Below are 19,636 nucleotides of genomic sequence, written 5' to 3' on the forward strand. Positions count from 1 at the left end.
CCTGGGCTGAGACTGTATCATGAACTCCCTGCCCAGCTTGAGGCTGGACCTCTGTGCATCCCTCAACTGAATTTATCTTTTTTTAAAAAAAAAATTAAGTTTTTTTTTTATTTTCTTTTTTTTAAGAAGAGCCTGCTGTGCACAATGCCCTTGGGGTGCACTGGGGTGTGTGGTGGGGTGCACGGGTGTGCTGAGCACAAGGATATGGGGCATAGTCCCGCACACCCATACCCTGCACTCCCGACTGCGTGGCTGTGTTGCGCACCGGGGAGCGCTCCCATTTCCCCCCMAAAAAAGTCCACAGGGGTCCCAAAGATCCCGGGTAGCTGGGGCAGCCCTTCCGCTCCCCTCCCTGCCTTTACAGTTTGCAGGTGGCAGGTTTGCAGTTTGCAGTTTTTTTGGGTAGAGAAGGGGGGGGAAAAAAAAAAAAAAAAGGAAAGAGAAAAAAGTGAGCGTGCGTTTCCCTGTTAAAAAATAATAAATAAATAAAATAAAGGAGGGGAAAAAAGAGAAGCGGTGCCGGCGGGGCGGGGCGGAGGGCGGAGCGCGGCGCGGGCGGAAGCGGCCCAAGAGCGGCGGGACGCGGGGCCGCCTCCCAGTCGCCGCTCCGGGCCCCGCGCCCCAGCACGCAGGGCCGCCGCCTGCTCCGGTAGCCGCCAGCGCCTCGGGGCTGCCGCTTCCCGCCGCCTTCCCGCGGCCGGGAGGCGCCGTGGGCAGGAGGGGGGATCGGGGCGCGACGCGACGGTGAGGGGCGCTCGGGGTGCGGGGGGGTCCCTGCTGGGATGGAGCGGAGGGGAGGTGCAAGGGGCGATGCTGGGGGAGGCTGCGCTTGCCTGGGGGCTCTTCCCTTGCAGGAGCTTCTGCTGCTGCTGCCGAAAATATAAATATATGCAAATATATAAATATTGATGCATGTATGTGTAAAGAAGAGGGAACGGAAAAAGAACAGGTTCTGTGCTGTTTCCTAGTATGACTAAGTCACTGTCACTTTCTGGGAGGCTGTTGGTAGCTTTAACTTGTCTTTGTCAACTCAAAAAAAAAAATGCACGAGTGCTTCGGTATTGGGATTTGGGTATTTTGGGAGTTGGAGGGGTTTTACCTGCATTTTGTATGTGCGCTGCTGCTGTTCCAGGGATGTAACCCACGGGCTCCAAGTCCTGGTCACCCGGTGGACTGGTGGGAGGAAATCTCCCTTAGGGGGGATGGGGAGAGCTGTTATTTTCCTAAAGGGGAGGGGAAAAAATCTGTAACTTATTAAAATGGTCTTTTTTTACAAGGAGTTTGGTGTCCGGTGTGCAGCACGATTAAATTAGTAATAGTTCTTGCTTCTTAGCAGACCTAGCAGGGATTTTAGGGAGGCTTTTACTTCCTTAGGGAGGCTGGAAAGGGGAAGAGAAGCAGGGCAAGTGCCAGTTTCCCTCTTTGGACATGGACGAGGCTTATATTTAAGGATGCCAGGGGGGCAGAGAGGCCCCCTTCCATCAGCACTGACGTCAAGGGGCTGGGAACTGCCCAGGTCCTGAAGCGTCTTCTCTTACCAGCCCTAAATTCCTCCTCCGAAAGTACATCTGGTTATCCCGCCTGGTGCCAGCGGCTCCGCTTTACCTGGGTGAATCCGTGCGAGTTTGGGTAAGGCTGCCTGGTTTGCAGACAAGCCCGGGCAGCCCCGTCTCCTCCTGGGAGCGAGGTGGATCCAGGGGCGGGTGTCACTTGGGAAGCACCTTTAAAAATGTGCAGTGCAAAACCGCATGTAGCAAAATGCAAAATTCAGAGGARGGGAGGAAAAAAAAAACAAAAAAAATCCCCAAATCCTAGGGCTAGGTTTTACCAGGAGCAGGTAAAACCGAGCTCTGCGGCGCCGGTGCTATTTGCAGCACACGCACTTCTGCTCCGGGACTGAAGTTCCCCCTTAAATGTCAGTGCAGCAGTGGGGCATGGCCGCGGTGTAGGCTTACAGCAGCGCGGGCGCGCGTTCCTTGCCCCGCTTYGGCCATATAAAAATAGAAGGTATCCACTACCTAAGATGTCATTGTAATGCTGCTTATCTGAGGCGAAACTGAAGCCCTTATCTTGGACGCCTGAGCAGCAATTAGGTGCACAGGCTGCCTTTTAAAGGTAACTTGTTGTGTGCAGGGAGGGAGAAGAGAGATGCTTGGGTATACACTTTATTTTTTTTTTTTCCCTTGCATTAACACTTCGTCATGAATTTAGTTTGAATTTGCAGCTTTCGTTTCAGGGTTGGTTTTAATTTCTGTTYTGGCTGTCGGATTGTTCTAGCAGTCTGAAATTACGCTGTAAAAATAATAGTAAAATCCTCTCGAGCCTTTTCTTCTGATTAATTTTGGAGTTGCGATACTTGGTTGTGATTTCGAAAGTGTCAAAGCATAATGCGTTTAGAAACAAGTCTTCAGCTGATGACACAGTGGCATGTGATACTCATTTCAGTAGAAATGAGTGCGCCGGTGTTCATCTTTTCCATACTTGGACTTACGGGACACTAGCGAATCATGCTTATCTCAGCATGGATGTTGTTTTTAAGAGGAGATTTAGTTTTTGYTCATAGTCAGAGGTAACTGTCAGGCATGTCTGTGCCTCTTGGGAAACCTGATTATTTCAGCACCAGAAACTGAAAAAGATCCTGTGTTGTCCTGTGCAACTGTGCAAACAGCCCTGGCTGGTTGCTCCTCGTTAAACTATAGAGGAAGACGGTAAATGCGAATAAAAGCATGGACTGTGACATCGTCCTAATGTTATATTTTGTCTGTTCGTATTGAGATTAAAGCCCTGCCTCTCTCCCGTAGGCACCGGTCGCGTGGAGCTGATCCGTGAGCACCATGAGCAGCTACAGCGTGTCCCTCGTGGGCCCGGCACCCTGGGGTTTCCGGCTGCAGGGCGGCAAGGACTTCAACATGCCGCTCTCCATCTCCAGGGTAAGCGCCTCGGCTCTCCCCTCTTCTCTCCCTGTCGCCAACATCTGCCTTCCCAGTAAAGAGAATTTTTTATTTTGCTGTCAGGCCAAGTTTCAGAGCCTTCCTGTGATGTCGGGAGCACTTTGCGTGACTCCCATATGGACCAGCTTTGCATTGTTGACTATATGGGATTGCTGGATGTCCCCAAGGTGGGGGTACGGGCTTCTGGTGGCTTTGCAGCCCGGCACCTTTAAATTTGGGTTGTGCCGGGGAAGTATTTATGTACGCATGACACCTTCTCCATTAGCAGCTTGGCCTCCCCCTCCTCCGTGTCAATGCAGTTTAGTGACAAAGATGAATTATTTTTTACACCTGTTGGGTCTGCAGAATCGATACCACGCCGGGAAAAGGAACGGGATGCTATTTGGGTGCGTGCGTCACGGCAGTATTTTTAGCTAATTTCAGACCCTGCTCCTGCATGAAGGTACCTGTGCGTGGCAGTGATGAAAAAGATGAAGTGATGAAAAAGTGGAAAAGATGGTGGTAAAATACAGTAAAGGGTGGCTTTTAGGAAACAGCAGTGCTTTTTTTTTGTAAGGGGTGCTGCTGTCTTGGGGAACGAGAGTTGAGCTGCTTTGTAAGCACATTTTATATCCAGGGGGCTCTGAAAAGGACACACAAAAGCCATATGCTGCAATTAGCCCAGACTACTACTGCTTTACCTCGTGAATTAACATCTGCTCTTCTATGTGCTCTTGCATGGAGAAGCTTAAAGGAAATAGCCGAAATAGCTGCATATAAAAGCCTGGGTTGTGGGATTCCCTAATGACACGTCGGTGCCTCCAAGAGCACAGCCAAGTGAAAGGCAGGCACTGCTGTGGTTTTAGGACCTTAATTTACAAGCAGGGACAAGGGAGGAGGCACAAATATCCAATTCACATGTTTATTCCGTAGCACAGCTCCTTTGAACTTCCTTTTTATTTGGACTTACGAGCATGCAAATATTAGACTTCCTGGTGCAGCTTTTTTTTTTTTTTTTTTTTTTTTTTTTTTTTTTTTTTTTTTTTTTTTTTTTTTTTTTTTTTTTTTTTTTTTTTCCCCTTTTCTTCTTTTTTGCGCCTTTGGGTCCTGAAAGTCCCTAGTTGCAGCCTGCCAGCCCCGCGTTGGTCCCATAGCTGGAAGAGCTCGGTGCCGCGTCCCTGGAATGCGAGAACAGTGTGTCCCGTCCACCCCCAGCCCGTCTCTTCCTGATGAGGCACGAATGCCTTCCTCTCTCCCAAGGCTGCTAATTAAATTAGTCTAGCACAGCAGTAATGAGGCAGCACAATTATGTGCTTTGGCAAAGGAGAGTTTATTGGTTTTTTTTTCCCCCTGCCTCTAGATGTTGGGGATGGGTCCGGTTGCTTTGCTGAGGGCTCATTTCCTGCTTTAGCCTAGTTTAAACTCCTGGAAATTAAGTTAAAGCACAGTTTATGAAGTGCAGAAGTGGTTTCTAAGACCTGAAAAGCTAATTCTGTTTTCTAAAGGTCTGGATGAATTAAGACCATGTATGGTAACTTGARGAAAGTTTTTGTTGTTGTTAACACTCATGCAGTTCTGCTTAGAAAGCAGCTTAAGCTACTGCTTCCCTCAGGCGAAACTGGTCGATTTTGGGTTCTTAGCTGAAGTTCTTCGTGTTGCTCAATGTTAAGGTGTGCCAGGTTGAAATCGGTGCGGAACTATTTGTAACATTTACCTTTGTAAAGCAGTMTATTGCAGACTGTATAATCAAGGGTAGAATTAAGTGGGTCACTCAGTACGGCTCTTGCGCTTTAAAATTGCTAAATATTCTTTGTATGCAAATATAACTATGCACATCTCCTATGTAAATAGAGATAATGCTGGGGTTAATCATTACAATTAGTGGCACAAATCTGTGTGCCAAAAAACATGTGTGCTGCGTGTGGCTGGGTACATTTGTGTGCAGTTAGGCTTCCGCCAGGTGTGCTGAAGGAATTAACCACTTASATTTGGCACTGTTGGAGGAACCTCCTTACGACCTCTGTTGTGGCGCTGTGCGGGCCAGAAATTGAGCACCCGGAAGATGATGCGTGGGGAATGGTTGGGGYGGAGGAGAGGAGGGTTAGCTTGACCTGACAGAGGTGTCGTGGCAAGCAGGAAGCCGCTTCCAAGGCGAGAAGCAGGGTCTTGGCCAGGTATGAAGGGCAGGCCAYTGTGGTAGACTCCCACCTTCCACCAGTGGCAACCACTCGAGTGACTTACATCACTACACTCAACTGTGTTGTGAGGGTCCCAAGTGCTTAAATCTGTAGTGGTGCTGGTTGAAGGAGAGATTGCAAAGTCTGGCCAGGTAGCCAGGTGAAGAAAGTGGGACTGGAGGGATGCAGACATAGGTTTGGTGGAGGTAGGATCAATTCATATGGATGAACTGATCATTCCTCAATCAACGTGGACCTCTAGATAGGCACTGTGTAGACCTAATGGACCTAATAGGCTCTTCCGTCTCGAGCTTCAAGTACCAGCCTCTCGAAGCTTTGTGGGAATGGAGGACCTGTCCCAACATGTTGGGTATTGTCACCACAGATTTTCATTACACCTCAGTTATTTCCATACAAAATATATTTGTTTCCAGGTTGCAGGGAGTTCTGCTAAAAACTTTGTCAAAAACATCAGTCTGGATGAAATTATTTGAAGTTGAATGATTATATTTTTAGTCATGAAGGGCAATGAAAAAGGATCTGCTACTGCTGATGTCCATGCAGATCCATGGCCTTGGTTAAATCTTGCTGCGGTGTTTGTGATGTGACCGSCTTGGGAATAACGATGGCTGATGCTGATTGGATTTATTTTTGCCTCTGGGATTTTTTGCACAAGGCTTGTTTCTTCCACTGGATGAAAATAGTGCAATTTTGGAGATGATGTAATCCAAAGGTACCATTAGGTAGGATTCCTAGAGTGGCTCTTGAGCATCTTAGATATGATATTTAATCTATTTGGGAGTTAGCAACATACCATAGAACATATTGTTGATATGCAGTTTAGTTCGTGTCATCTTAAGATTTTGCATTAATGTTATATGACCTTACATAGCAGGGGTTGCTGTTTCTCAGGGCTTTGCTAATGTAATCAGCTGTAGTATATCTTTCAGAATATATATTTGTCTTTCTTTTCCCATGGAAAACGTGTTGAAATGCTGTCATTTTGAAATGCTTGACTTGACAGCTCTATTTTTCTGCCTGCAACTTTTCTTCAGTGTTTTCACTGCATCATCTTCCTGCTTCTTTGCGCTTCTGCCTCCAGTCAGGTCTCATGCATGTATAAAAGAAGGCAGCGGGGACTGGGGAAATGAGGCACGTGAGACGAGAGAGAAACATTAGGACAACTGCTGGCTTGGCCAGCACTAATTGTGTTGGTAACTTTATGCTTCACGCTGGAAGCTCCTGTGAGCCACGAACTAAACACTAACAGACAGCTCCTGGCAGGGCTGTTGCTGCCGAGTTGTGAAGCACACAGTAGGAGTGCAGATACCTTCCATTGCCATAACCTGCATTTTTTACAGTTGAAATTGCAACATGTAGAGGAAAATGCTACTGCCCCTTGAAGACGTGTCAAACTAGGAGGTAGGCCAAGTTGGGAATACATAGTCATTTTGCTTCTCTTGAGGTTCATGAAGGGTATTTGCTGATAAAAGGTATTTTTCATGAAATGTAGGGAGACGATTGTAAGCGGGGCATAGAGTAGAAAGGGATTTTTTTTTCTTAGCAGATTGGAAGCTGTCAAAATTGCCTAAAAGGTAAATATCTAGACTTGCATGTGTTTATGTGAAGCTTCGGAACCGTGACAAGGTATTTTTATTAGAGGGCATAAAGTAGTAAGTAGTACCTGAGCAGAGGGTTTTGGAAATTTCTCTTGGGAGATAATTTTATTGCTGTTGGTGAGGTAGTTTAAAATAGTAAAATATGGCAGATTGAGTAGAAATTGAGACTGTCTCCAAAGTTATGAGATAAAACACGAACATCTTAAWAATGTCATCCTACCTCAGTTCTGTGTATTAGTCTTGTGTTGAAAATTCGCAAGAGGACTCTTTTCCCAGACTTTCCCTGCTGTGTTTTCCATCCCTGGTCCTTCTGCTGTGTAGTTTAAAGCAAGGCAGAGCATTGCTGAAGTGAGATCAGGAGGATATAGGGGAGAGGAGGCTGGAGAAACTTCTGTCTTGTCTGCTCTTATTCTCATTTGTCAGAAAACTCCCCAGATCAGTAGGAAGCTAATTTATTTAAAATTAAKCTTGAACTGATGTCATTTCCTCAAAAGTGAAGTTTGCCTTATTGGGGAAAAAAAGGAAGCAATGAGCTTGTATCTAAGAGACATGTGACCCGGTGTGTGACTGTATTCCTTTTACTTGGTAGAGTGCTTATGGTCATTATTTTTCCTTGCAATGAGCAATTCAGTTACACTACGATGCATGAAAGCTTAATATTTGACTATGGATACGTTTATATACAGCATGTACTTCTCCAAGATAGAGATAGTGAAAAAATAAATGCTGATTAGTTCTTAAGAGCAGATGCAGAACTGGCTGCCTCAGCAGAGGTCAAAAAGTGGGATTGCTGATTGAGTCGTAAGGGCCAGAAATGAGCTTTGTTTTCTTTTGTGAGCCTCTGACCTTGGAGACCTGACAAATTCTCTTGACTTCCTCAACCATTTTGAGGTACTATTTTTGGTGGAACTGTTTTTCTCATTATTCACTGGCCCGATGACTATCGGAGGGCATTGTGAGAAGAGAAGGGGAGTTGAAAGATCTTGATTTGTTTGTTTTTTTGGGATGGAGCCAGGAGATAACATTGTTGGCTTTTCTTCCATTTGTTTTGACAYTTTAAGAATAGGTTTCATATGTGATCAATATGAGGGGAAAAAGTGTGAGGGGAAACTGTGACATGTGTGAGTAAAACGGTGGGAAGTGGCTGAGTGTCCCAAACTCTGCCGGTCTGGCTGAAGYGTGGAGATGCGGTGTCCAAAGTGTGTTGGTAGGTGGCCATGCACTGTACCAATCCAGATGAGGATTACGGTGGTGCTCTGAGACAAGCTGGCCAATAAATAGAGTTTATAATTAGCTTTACTTCCAAGAACTCTTCTTTGAAAGGGTTTTCTTCAGCCATTTTTGTACCCAAGAGCAGCCTCTCCAATTGCTGACTTTTTAAAACTAGCTGCATATGGGAGACGAAGCTTGGTGAAAAGGAAGAGGAAGGAATGATGGGAACTTGGACGTTCCAGGCTYGGTCCAGATGTGAGGAGGGGTAGGTGGAGCTGCCGCCAGCTGTGCGTGCCAGGGATCACTAACCCCCCTGCAAATTAGACCCATGGGCTTCAAGCTGGGGAATGAAGAGCGCATTTACTGGCAAAACTCTAAAAAAATCTGTTTTAAATGACTCTATACTGCTTAGGGATATCCACGCCCTCTCTTCATTTCTTTTTTTCCATTATTTCTCTACTTCATTAATCACTCTTCTTTCAGTGGGATCAGTTGGTGGCAGTTGATGGGCAATGGATCCCACAGCCACAGTAGCTTTTGGCCCTGTGTCACCTTGAAACCCTCGTGTGGTGCCACCACCTATTCTCTTCTCTACGCTGACTCATGCAGAGTAGTAGGGGTAGTAGGGGAACAAAATGTGTGTTATGATGCTTATATATATATATAGCTTATATATGTGTTTTTATGTATCACACGGTCACCGAAATCTTCGCATGGTGTGTACACCCARAGCCGCTGAGCAAGTGGAGTTGCTCAGGGAGTTGTAAAGTAAAGTTAATCTTCAGACATAGAGTGCAAAGTCCTTTTTTCTTTTAGCATAGGCCAGAAAATTCCCCTAGGACTTCCACGATCTCCTTTATTATGGAGATCGCGCTCTTCTGCTGCATTCYGAGTGAGATCCTCACCCTAGAAGCTTTCTCTTAAACAGTTTAATTCAATAAAAGCAAGAGTGAAGAGTATCTCATATCAAAGCAGAGAGTATTAAAAAATACTGACTCTAGCAATAGCTGTCAACTCTGCCTATTATAAAGCACTGAAGTAAAATGCAGTGCCTTGTTTGAAGCCCATAGTGTAAAATGTGAATCTTGGCAGGTCTTTAATAGTCCTGTTGGAAAGGTCAAATGATTTGCCTGTTAAGTGGATATGAAAGAAGTCTGGCTTACCCTGAACTATATTAAGGGATGACCTAATGTGGTATTTGGTTCTTTCCCTAACAAGCGATCGAACAATGTGAAGTATTTGCCATGGGGAGACAGCAGAAATATTTACTTTGTGTTAATTATTTCATCGTCCTTTTGAAAGCATGAATAGTAATTTAGATGCAAAGCCTGGATTAATGCTGAGTATATCAATTTCAAGAAGGTAAAATTACCTGAATGTCTTTGTGTATGTATTTGGATCATCTGTGGACATCCTTACCTAAAAAGTGAGTGGGGGCTTTGTCGGGGAGAAGTGGCTGAAATGGCTCCTGTAAATGTGCTATTGTGTTGCTAATAAGAGCATGTAGGATTTTTCAAAGGGCTTTTGTGGAGCAGAAGTAAAAATCCTCTTAACTTGAAAGGTGCCAAGATAAATCCAGATGTACTCCTGTGGTTCAGGGCGGTCATCTCGCCTTGGTGAGAATTCTAGCAACAAAAGGGTCTTGTTCAGACTCTTAAAAGAAAAAGCAAGTTTGTGCAAAAACTCCCYCTGCAAGACCAATTTGATGATCTAAAAGTGAGATTTGTAGTATATCTACTGCTAAAACTTTTTATTTAAGTACCGCATTGAACTGTTTGGAGTCCAGTGTATCTAACAGTTTTTAATAGACGTGGAGACAGAGGCAAACACGATTGTTGGGGAGGTTAGTTTCCCTGGCTGGCAATAGCAATTGCCTAAGCAATTCCTTCTGTGGCATTGGCATTCCGCTTTTTAAAAATTATGGCTTAAAGAGCAAAACCCACTGGACTTCTACAAGCCAGAGGATTTGTGAAAGGTGAGTTTGACTCATGTTCATTAGACCGATAGAGCAATTGAAGGCTTGTAAACCTTGAAATATCAAAAGCATCACATTAAAATAAATAATAGTGTTTTCTTTTGGCTTTCTGCAGCTATTCATCAAATCTCGGTGTTTTGTGCCCATGCCAAATAGGAATCATAGAGTGTTCTTTATATAGTGCCTAAGTAGCTTGCTGGCACTTCACCAGGAATGAAAAGGTATGTCCAGAAAGATATAGTCTGGCAAGGATTCATCCCCAAAATCCTAGTGTCTTTTCTGAGGSATTGGTTGTTTAGATTCATGTTTTGTTTAATGTGATATACCAGGTGATGGGGACATATGATCAATGGCAATGGTCGAAGAACAAGTAACATTTGTTCACAGTTGTCATCCTGAGGTCCTCTCCTTCTTTTTAAATTTGTGCTTAAMCTTGATAGAGGCCAGAAGTGCCAAAGTCCTTCTTGCTTGGACACATCTCTCCACTGTGCTGKGAAGAGTGCCCTCGAACGTCCGTTGAGCTCCAGCTCTTGGTGATGGGTGAAGCATGTTTCATCCATCAGTAGGCTTCACCCATCCCACCATTTTCAAGCTGTCATGTTTTGGCATCTGTCCTCAAAGGTCATTGCTGCAGGGGTTCGTGCACATCTCCTGTCAAAGCATGTTAAATTTGAAAATTAAATTATTTTGCTCTATGTGCAGATTGTGCTGTGAAKGCTGAGAATCCAGCAAGCCTTGGTGCCACAAAAGCAGTCGAGTGCGAGCTGAATTTTAGGCATGCAAGTTGTCTGTGCAAGGTGACCCTTGCTTAGGGCTCTGCTTATGCTCCCGTGCATTGCAAGGTGCTTGATAGCAATGCCAATTCTTTGTACAATTGTCACCAGCAAGCTCTTCTGAGCTGTTGGCTAAAATAACTGATCTTCTGAACAAAATACAAATGAATGGCTTTTCGCTTATTTTAAAATTATTTAAAAGAATAATTTTGTGTGAAAAGCTAAAAATAGGGTTCACTTTAAATCTGAAAAGCTAGTGACTGTTTCCTTGAATGGTCTTGAGTTTAGATCTTGGAGACTTTCATGCTTGCTGTGTCTTTATGGATACAAATATCACCGACTCTGTTACGTGAGAGAGAGTGTGATAGCCTTTGGCCTATTGAGTAGCTTTTTCATGGGAATATTTCTCTCATTGACTCATCCGTGTTTGAACTTTAAAATTTAGAAACTGCTGATTATTAAAACTTTGAATGGCATTAATTTGTTTTGATACTTGACCTGATGAAAAGTGCTGCTGTTGCAGTTGGCAGCCTAGATCAGTTTATAGCTCTGTCCTGGTACAGGATTAAATAACTGAAAAATCCTCCCAGGAATTTCTGGGATTTTTTTCAGGATTTTTTTCTAGGGAAAAATGCTGTAGCTGATGTTTATGCAGGAGGTGGTGAGATAGTCCCAAGAAGTRCAGCTTCATTGCTCTCTGTAGACCACCTGTAGCTGGCTTTGCTGTATGATGTTCCAAAAAAGAATATAACCTGGGTATTGCTGCTATTGGTACTTTCAAAAAATGTTACTGTAATCACAAATGTTTAGGAAGTAAGAGGGGTAGCTGTTAAGCCCCAAATTCTTCATATCGATGTACGTGCATCAAAACCTGGTTTTAATTTAAACAATAATCTTAATAAGCTCTTAATACTGCACTGAATACTCAAGAAAAAAAAAAAAAGCCAAAAAAAGCCGCAAAACCGGAGTGTATCTTGGCATTAAAATTGTGAAATTAAAACACAGTCCTTATTTCTAGGGCCTGACTCATGRTTTTTGAATGCACGAGGGTGGTGGTACTTGCGCCCATGGTCAAGGAGCATTATAAATATTTCAGGACTTGAGGGTGCAGAGCTGTGCCAAATATTTTTCTCACATTTGGGAGTTTTAAAATTATTTTTTAATAATTTTCACTCCCAAACCCAAGCTTTGCCTAAGTGCCTTTAGACACATAACCTTAGTTATGTGTCTAAACTAACGGTGGGCCCCCTTTTGGTTTAATAAATTGAAATGGTAGCGCTATATGCCAAGAGTTTTTTTTTAGAAAAACAAAAACAAACCTACGGTAACCTCTTTGTTATTAGTGCAGGGGTCTGTGGGAAAGCTGGTGATGTATCCAAAATGCTACACTGGAAACATAAACAATAGCCCAAACTGTGCTTCAATGTACAGGAAATACATTACTTGATAGAAATTTATAATATTTTAGAAGTAAAATGTAGTCTTAAAAGTGAGGAAAAGCTTTATATRATACATGTTGCATAAATACCCGAGCTTAGCTTCAATGGATGGATCTAGTTGTTGGAAACTCTACGGGATTGTGATATTTGTCAGCTAGTGATTTTATTGTGTCAACTAAGTATAGAGTAGAGGACAGCAAATATGTATGCTCAATACACCATGGTTATCATTGGGACATAGTACTACTGGTTGTCTAGGTTTAGGTATAATGCATTTATTTTGAAAACTAGTTTTCAGTATAAGAATGGCCTTTATATTGTAAGATTAAACTTTTTCTTCTTTTTTTCTTTTTTTAATTAACTGACTGTGGAAAAATGAAATGAATACATTCCCTGTACGTGAGACTCTAACCTTAATATCTTTTCCTTTCTTCAGCTGGTTTGTGTCCTGCGTACAGGAGTACGACAGCTGGCCTGACGCCTCCCTTTAGAACGATGCCATTTAGCGTTTCTGGCATGGGATATGTGCGGAAAGCTGAAAAGTGACAAATCCGTTTCTCATACCTTTTGTAGTCTGTTTTTCATCAGATGGAAAAATGTTAATATGCGCTGAGCTTGCCTCCCTTGGCTCGCCCGGGCGGTAATTTACTGTAGCATTTCCTGTACTTCGGCTTTGTGCATTGAACTTGGGCTTTGCATTGCTGCTTTGCTGCCGAGTGAGTTGCACTTAAGGTGCGGCGCTGTCCCTGTTTCCCGTATTTTCTTTTTCCTGAGGAAAGCCTCATGCTCACAAGCTGGGATTAAGCAGTAATCTGGAAAATTCCTTGGAATGGGAAGGATCCCAAGTTTGAAGCAGAAGTAGCATGAKCGTACGTTCATGGTTTCACTGAGCTTGCAGTTGGAAGAAAAGTTGAGATGATCCTGAATTTTCCAACATATGAAAGTGCATGTTGGTGCTAGTGATGAATATTTTCATAAGAGATGAATAGATTCTTTGTTTTCAGAAAGCTTTCCTCGCTTTTATTAGTGTTTCTTGGCTTCAAAAATATAGGCGAGTGAAGAGGATGGCACAGAGTGGATTTAACTGATGAATGAATGAATATTTTTTGTTTCCTCAGACTGCATATGGAACTATGTGTTGTTTGGGGGCCAGCTAGGTGAATACCTGCTTCTATTTAACTTTGCCAATGGAGCTTTAATATCTAAGTGAGTGCCCAATTCTGTGGGCACCCAAGTGTTTGGTATACACCTACCAACCCTGGAGTGGTCCGGTCCTACAAATTATAATGATTTTTCTCTCTATTCTATTTTTTTCATCCCCTTGGGCGCTTAATGCCTGTTGCCTAAGCATGGACATTTGGGTTTGCTAAGTAAGTTGCAGCCGTTATATTGCACATACATGATTGCTGCAATCCAAGGGGCTTTTTTRGAAACAGAGCAGCAGGAAGCTCTGATGTGTTGCTTGGAGATCTCCCATGAAGGTGGGATATGGAGAAATGTTTTTCCTCAAGACACTGTCATCCCTACATGTCAGCCGCCTCTTCTGACAGCACATGTSGGGGAGCCTTGTCTAAAAGCTTTTCTTGGCTAATCCCCTGTAACAGTTTATTTATTACAAACATGCAGTTTTAAGCCAGAACTCCAGAATTTGGTTTTATTCTTTAGTCTGTAAGTGATTCCCTTTTAAAGATGTTTTTTCTCCCAGTATCCCCATGAGTTCATTCCCTACGCAGCATGAGCTAGTGATGTGCCTGCTTGTCCTGCTTGTTTCACATACTGGGTTTTTTTTTTTTTGGTAGTTATTTTCTAGAACAGTGGAGCTGGGGTTTGTTATGTACCACACGGATCAGCAGCGGTTCGAAGTGCTTCGGGACGTGTTTTTTCGCGTTGCCCTTTGACATGAGGCTGGCATGCCACGAGTGTCGCTGCTCCGGGACAGCCTGTCCCTCGTCCCGTCCTGGTGCATGTAGAGCAAGTGACGTGGCCGGCTCTGGTATCTGCCTGCCTGGCTCTGCCATTCTGTCCCCTTACGTTTTTGGGGTCTCCGCTAGAGCTTCCCTGTGCCCCAAGTACCTTTTGGACAGACACTTGAGTGCTTTTCTTCATTCTGTGTGCAAATGGAGCCATCACAAAGCTATAGCTTGGAAGGGAGTTTGCACGTTGGGAGAAGTAGTGGATGCATTTTGCAAAATGCTAAAATTCTGAATAATGAAGCAATTTGGAGCACCATAATTAAGCTCAACCATAAGTTCCCTTTCTTTGCTCACCACAAGCCTGCAGTTCCCCATGCAATCCTCTGTCACACACCCATCTTGTTTTTCACTTCTTTACATCTTTCACTCTTGTGTATCTGGATTTTCCTTAAGGAAATCCCATGGTTCTTGGACATGAAGCTGGGGACCCCCTTGCCTTCCCTTGCTGGGGAGCTATAGATGAATCTAAAGAGTCGTTATAAAGCAGAGCTGTAACATAATCTATAGGCAGAGCATTGAAATGACATGCCAGCCTGGTGTGCCAGGGTTTTAAATAACTTGCATTCATCTCCCTGGAGTACCAGATGATAGTTTAGCCCTTGGCTTAGGGGCCGTTACCAAAGTTAGACCTCAGTGTTGGCCATGCAGGGTCCGTGTCTGTGCACACCCGTTCTGGAGGCTTCGCKGTATCGCTGAGCCTGGTCCGATGCTGCTTTGCCACCTCGCAGCTTGCAGCGTGAGGAGGAGGAGCAGCCGGTCGGCGTCCCCGCTGCCGCGGCGGCTCCTTGGGGCTTCGTGGGCACCGGGTCCRGCGTTAGGAAATACTCTGTGTGACAGTAACTGAGACGCCGGGAGGTCCCGGGCAACTTCAGGCAGGTTATTCACACCACATATTGACGTTTAAATGTGAGATTTCCCCTCCAGCATGACTGCACACATCTGGTTTTTTCCTTTCTCTTAATGTTTGCATTAATATCTATGTCTTCTTTGACATATCTGGCTGTCAGAAAAGACTTTTCTTCTTTTCTTCCTCTCCCCTCGGCTTCATAGGGATGCACGGGGAGTTTCTCAGGACACCCCTTGTGCTGCTGCCAGTATATCAGAATTTTATCTGCCTTCATTTCTCAGGGGCGTTAGCTTCCTCTCTCCAATTAGGCCCTGCAGATTAAAGGAGCAAGCACAGGTTTGCTTATGTCTCCGAAGGCCTTGAAATGCAGCTTCCTCAGTGGTTTTAAATGTGATTTATGGCTACAGAATAATTTCCTGCCAGTGCTGTTCTTTTCTAGGCATGTTTAGTTTGTTTATATAGCAGAGCAGCACTTAAGCAGTAATTAAATGCCTTGTAAACTTCATGTTAGTGAGGAGATCCTATGCCGGGGGAGAGTGAAGTCCTCCAGATGCTGGGGAGGAGGCAGAATTTCAGTATTAAATTCAAGCATGGATAGGCCTTAGTACTTTTTGTAACCATCTCGGTGCTTATGCATTTCTGCTGAACCTTAGGACAGCACGCTTTTGTTTTATTGGTGGCCAAAAATCCTAGATACCCAGCATCAAAAAGTACCAGTCTTGATATGCTGCACTAGATAWATTGCCATTGACCACTATTAAGAGGCATTAAACACTTCCAGACCTGCCTGTCTCTGGCGCCATGACCCCTCAAGGATGCGTGCTGTAAGGCCTTTTTCTTCTTTCTTTTTTTTTTTATTTTTTTTTTAAATATAGGTTGTATAATTTTAAGATACCTGATGCCTTCTAATAGGTGGCCTGAGAGGAATGCACGAAGCCGTGGATTTCAAGGAAAGTCTGGTAGGTGGCAGAGGGAAGGTCTGAAGCCCTTCAGGATGGTTTCCCTTCTTCACCTGAACTCACTACTCATTTYTATTTAGACTGATCCCAAAACTCACATTTCCATGGAGAAAATCTTCTCCTAAATTTGGCTTTTATAGACGTCGCTGATCTGCAAGTGGGGCATTTTAGGATGGCAGAGTCGTGACCCTTGATGTCACCAGCTCGTATGACACGGAGGCCTGGCCTGCCAAAGGTCACGGGCTCGTTTTCTGCTGCCATACGTGTAATTATTCCTGTCTCCCATCTGCAGGAGTGGTTGGGCATTTCTGGCTCCGGCACCTTGTTCCTTGATAGGACTTTTGAATGATGCAGCTTCTCCTGACTGGTGAACGTTTGTGTGCAGGTGGCTGCCAAGGAAGGTATTTTAGASTAGTCCAGAACTTTGCTTGTTGCTTTGTAGAGTTTATGCGGGTAAAAGCAAGCAGAAAAAAATAAGTATTGCTGCTTCATATTTCCTTCCCTTAACAATAGGTTTTTACTCTTCTGTTGTGCTATTTACAGCAGTTCTAGAACAAACATACATACGTGGAAATGGTTTTAAACCCTCCTTTCAGCAGTTCTAGAACAAACATACATACATGAAAATTGTTTTAAACCCTCCTTTCAGTGCAAGTTTTGTGCAAGCTGCTCATTGAAGAAGCAGTAAATAGCCTCCTTGAAAAGAAAAATGCATGGAGTAGTCAGTAAAGACATCAGCTTCCGTGCTTAAAATAAGTTTATCAAAAGCCTGCTGCTTGAGGGATGGTGAGGCTTTTAGTTTTAAATTGTCAGAGTGATTTAGGAGGCTATAGGCACATCAAAGAGGTCCTGTAAAGAGGGAGTTAATCGTATGGAGGCTACTGTGCCTGACATAACCTAACATAACATTTCTATTTTGTACTGTTATTGGCATTAAAAAGGAAAAAAGGCTAAAACCTGGTGACCTCCTAGAGTTCTGTCTCAGATGGAGTCACGTTGCTGCTGTGAGCAACTTTGTTTTACAGGACTCCTACAGATTTAAACCTGGAGTAGCCCTAGAGATGATTTCCACTGCACCGTGATAGACCCAAAGCAAGAGATGCACTGCTACATGGCAGGGATCTGAAAGGTTGGCTGTCAGGGACAGTTGACTTTTCTGTCTTGCTTTTAACCACCCTTCAGCCTTCTTCATTGCTTATCTTCCTCTGTCATTCCAAATGTCCAAGTAACCAGAGAAAACCACGCCACGGCGTGACTCGAGTGCTAGGGTAGTTCAGTATTATGGCTAGTGATTTCATCCTGCTTTCTTTGAACAAATGCTTTCTTTGATCTTAACAAAAAGAAAATTGTTGAATATCTTCATGTGGTTGTGTCATACAGGACCCAGCAGAGAGGAGGCATGACCTTTAAAGAGGAGTTTCAGTGAGAGCGCTCCATATGTATCTGTATGTGGGTACACAATCTGTAGTTGTTTATACAGTGTTTTAAATAACATGCCTGTAAACTGGAACTGTACGAACTGAAATCATGTAAAAGACATTTACCGTCAAGTAAATTAAAACAGTTGTGTATGTATGCATATAGAGAAATGCAAAATTAAATTTCAAATTGCTATAGAGTCTCATGAGCTTCATTAGCTTATGATAAACTTCTTTTAGTGTCTTAGCCATAAACAGCTGGTATGAATTTATTAAGCAATGTGCAACTCCTTTAAAATGTRTTTCTTGTTTTCTGAGGGTTTTTTATTGGACTTTTGTTCTGCAATATTTTATACTTGGGGTGTTTAGCCAGTAAGTGTCTGGCCTAAAATAAATGTCTGCTATAGTATTCCCTTGACATATAAAAGTCAAAGATATCCACTAGGATTTACTAATGTCTCCTGTTTCTTTTTTATTTCCCCATTCCAGAAGTTTGTTTTTTTGACTAATGTTTGGGACTTTGYTAACCACTGCTTTCAGTGAAGGCATGTCCATGTAGGACTGTTTTTGTTTGTGTGGGATGGCTCTGGGCGTATCATTGCAGCAAGCCTAATTGGTTTAACCTGTTACTTCCCGTGCGATTTGGGGCATGCTTGTTTATCTGCACTAATCTGCCCTGCCTCACGCGTCTGAGGTTGTCTCTTTCTTTTCACCCGACCAAAGGAACGTGCTAAGTGTTAGCACATTGATACTTAAAATGTGAAGCCCAAACTGACATGCAGCGTGCCTATGGAGCTGGAGCAGCGTCTGCAAGCTCAGTGCGTGCTTGCCTGCAGTGGAGCTTGTAGGAGCCTCCTGCTCCATGGGTCACTCGTGACAGTGCTTGCTGTTATCCTCCCAGCCCTGTCCTGCCTGCCCTGTTCATGCCTCTAATGAGGAAATATTTGGTCTTCTGCATCACGTTGGCGATCCCTTTCTTTCTCACTGTCTTCAGAAGTTGTTTCCTCGTCCGTAACGCTTGCAAGACTGTACTTCTGTTCTCATGCTGGATTGCAGAAAGTGTCACCCAGGTTCACCCTTATCGTTTCTCAGCTGACTTCCTCATCTTCGGCCTTGCTGTTCTTGCGTCCAATCTGTACAGAATTGCCATAAATTCAGATAGTCCCCCTCCMTTTAAGTCATTTAAGTTGCATTTGAGTTTGTCTTTTCCAGCCCTACCTTTACATCGCAGGTCTGCTGTTTTGTGCCTTCTGCGCAGGATTTATTCACAAAATCGTGGGAATTGGCTCATTTCATGCTTCCTCATATGCAGCTTCTAAAAGTGGCAAAATATGAAGCTGATGTGGCTACTCATAGGTCTGCATTTGGATTTGACCTTAAAAGGCAGAATAGCATTCAGGTGAGCTGTGCCACCCCACGTTGACTTGTGCCAACAAGGAACACTCTCAGTGCCTGAACTTGCCTTGGGTTTTGTCTTTACTTACGTGGTGTGGCTTATCATCAGGGAAATTATATGTTCTTTGAAGCAAATGGGTAATTTATAGCACGTTTATGCATGCCTGTCTTTTCTTCCTAGATTTACAAAAAAAGTGAAAAGGCTGCTGGTACATCACGAGGCTTTCCAGTTTGTAGTAGTGGTGTTTCCTTGCCCCTGGCCGAGCACTGGGAGCTTGGGAAGGGAGCTCTTCTAGCGCCAGCAGCTCCACGCTGGCTGCTCTCTGGTGTTGCTTTTTCAAGCTTAACCTACTAATATTCCTGCTTCTGTTGTCCTGTGTGGGAATAGCTGAATAGTAATGTATTTCTTCCTAGGATTTCTTCGTTCTCTGTGCTGGCTGGACTGCACTAAAGGCGGAGTAAGGTCTTATTCTGTTTAATTTGAATGGGAGTAATTACTCACTTGGTCGTAAGAAAGGCCRGATGTAAAGTATATCCAATTGTGAGGGATTAAATCATAGAACCTGAAAACCTCATGAAAACAAGATGACCTGTAATTGGCTAATAAGGTTGTTAGAGATCTGCATGGATGCTTTGTTGAACTAATTTTATTACCTGTAAGTGAAGGAAAACGATCCTCTTTGGGAAGGGAGGAAGTACACCATTATACAAGCTGCAGATATCCCAATATGTGTGACCTCCACAGCGTGGAAGGGGCATTTCTTCTTTGGAAAAAGCTGGATTGTATCCATTTTACTGCTTCTCTCTTGAATTAAGCTCCGTTAGAGAGCACTAACTGTGTTTTAGTTTCGATTTGCTCAGAGGTTTTGATCTAGATCTGTATAGACTCTTAATTTGTAAAAAAAAAAAAAAAAAAAAA

At 43.7% G+C, this 19,636-nt stretch overlaps 1 protein-coding gene across 1 annotated transcript in view; it reads left to right on the forward strand.

Moving 5' to 3' along the window:
- The first annotated feature begins 713 nt into the window (after positions 1-713).
- Positions 714-19,636, forward strand: part of PDLIM5 (PDZ and LIM domain 5) — a 50,835-nt gene continuing 31,912 nt past the window's right edge. The window contains exons 1-2 of the mRNA XM_026041762.1: positions 714-744; positions 2,802-2,930. Of these exons, the coding sequence (XP_025897547.1) occupies positions 2,835-2,930 (96 nt within the window). The 5' untranslated portion in view covers positions 714-744; positions 2,802-2,834. The remainder of the gene's footprint in view (positions 745-2,801; positions 2,931-19,636) is intronic.

The sequence above is a fragment of the Nothoprocta perdicaria genome, unplaced genomic scaffold, assembly GCF_003342845.1.
Source record: "Nothoprocta perdicaria isolate Ctin4 unplaced genomic scaffold, notPer1 scaffold_291, whole genome shotgun sequence".
NCBI classification, from domain to species: Eukaryota; Metazoa; Chordata; class Aves; order Tinamiformes; family Tinamidae; genus Nothoprocta; species Nothoprocta perdicaria.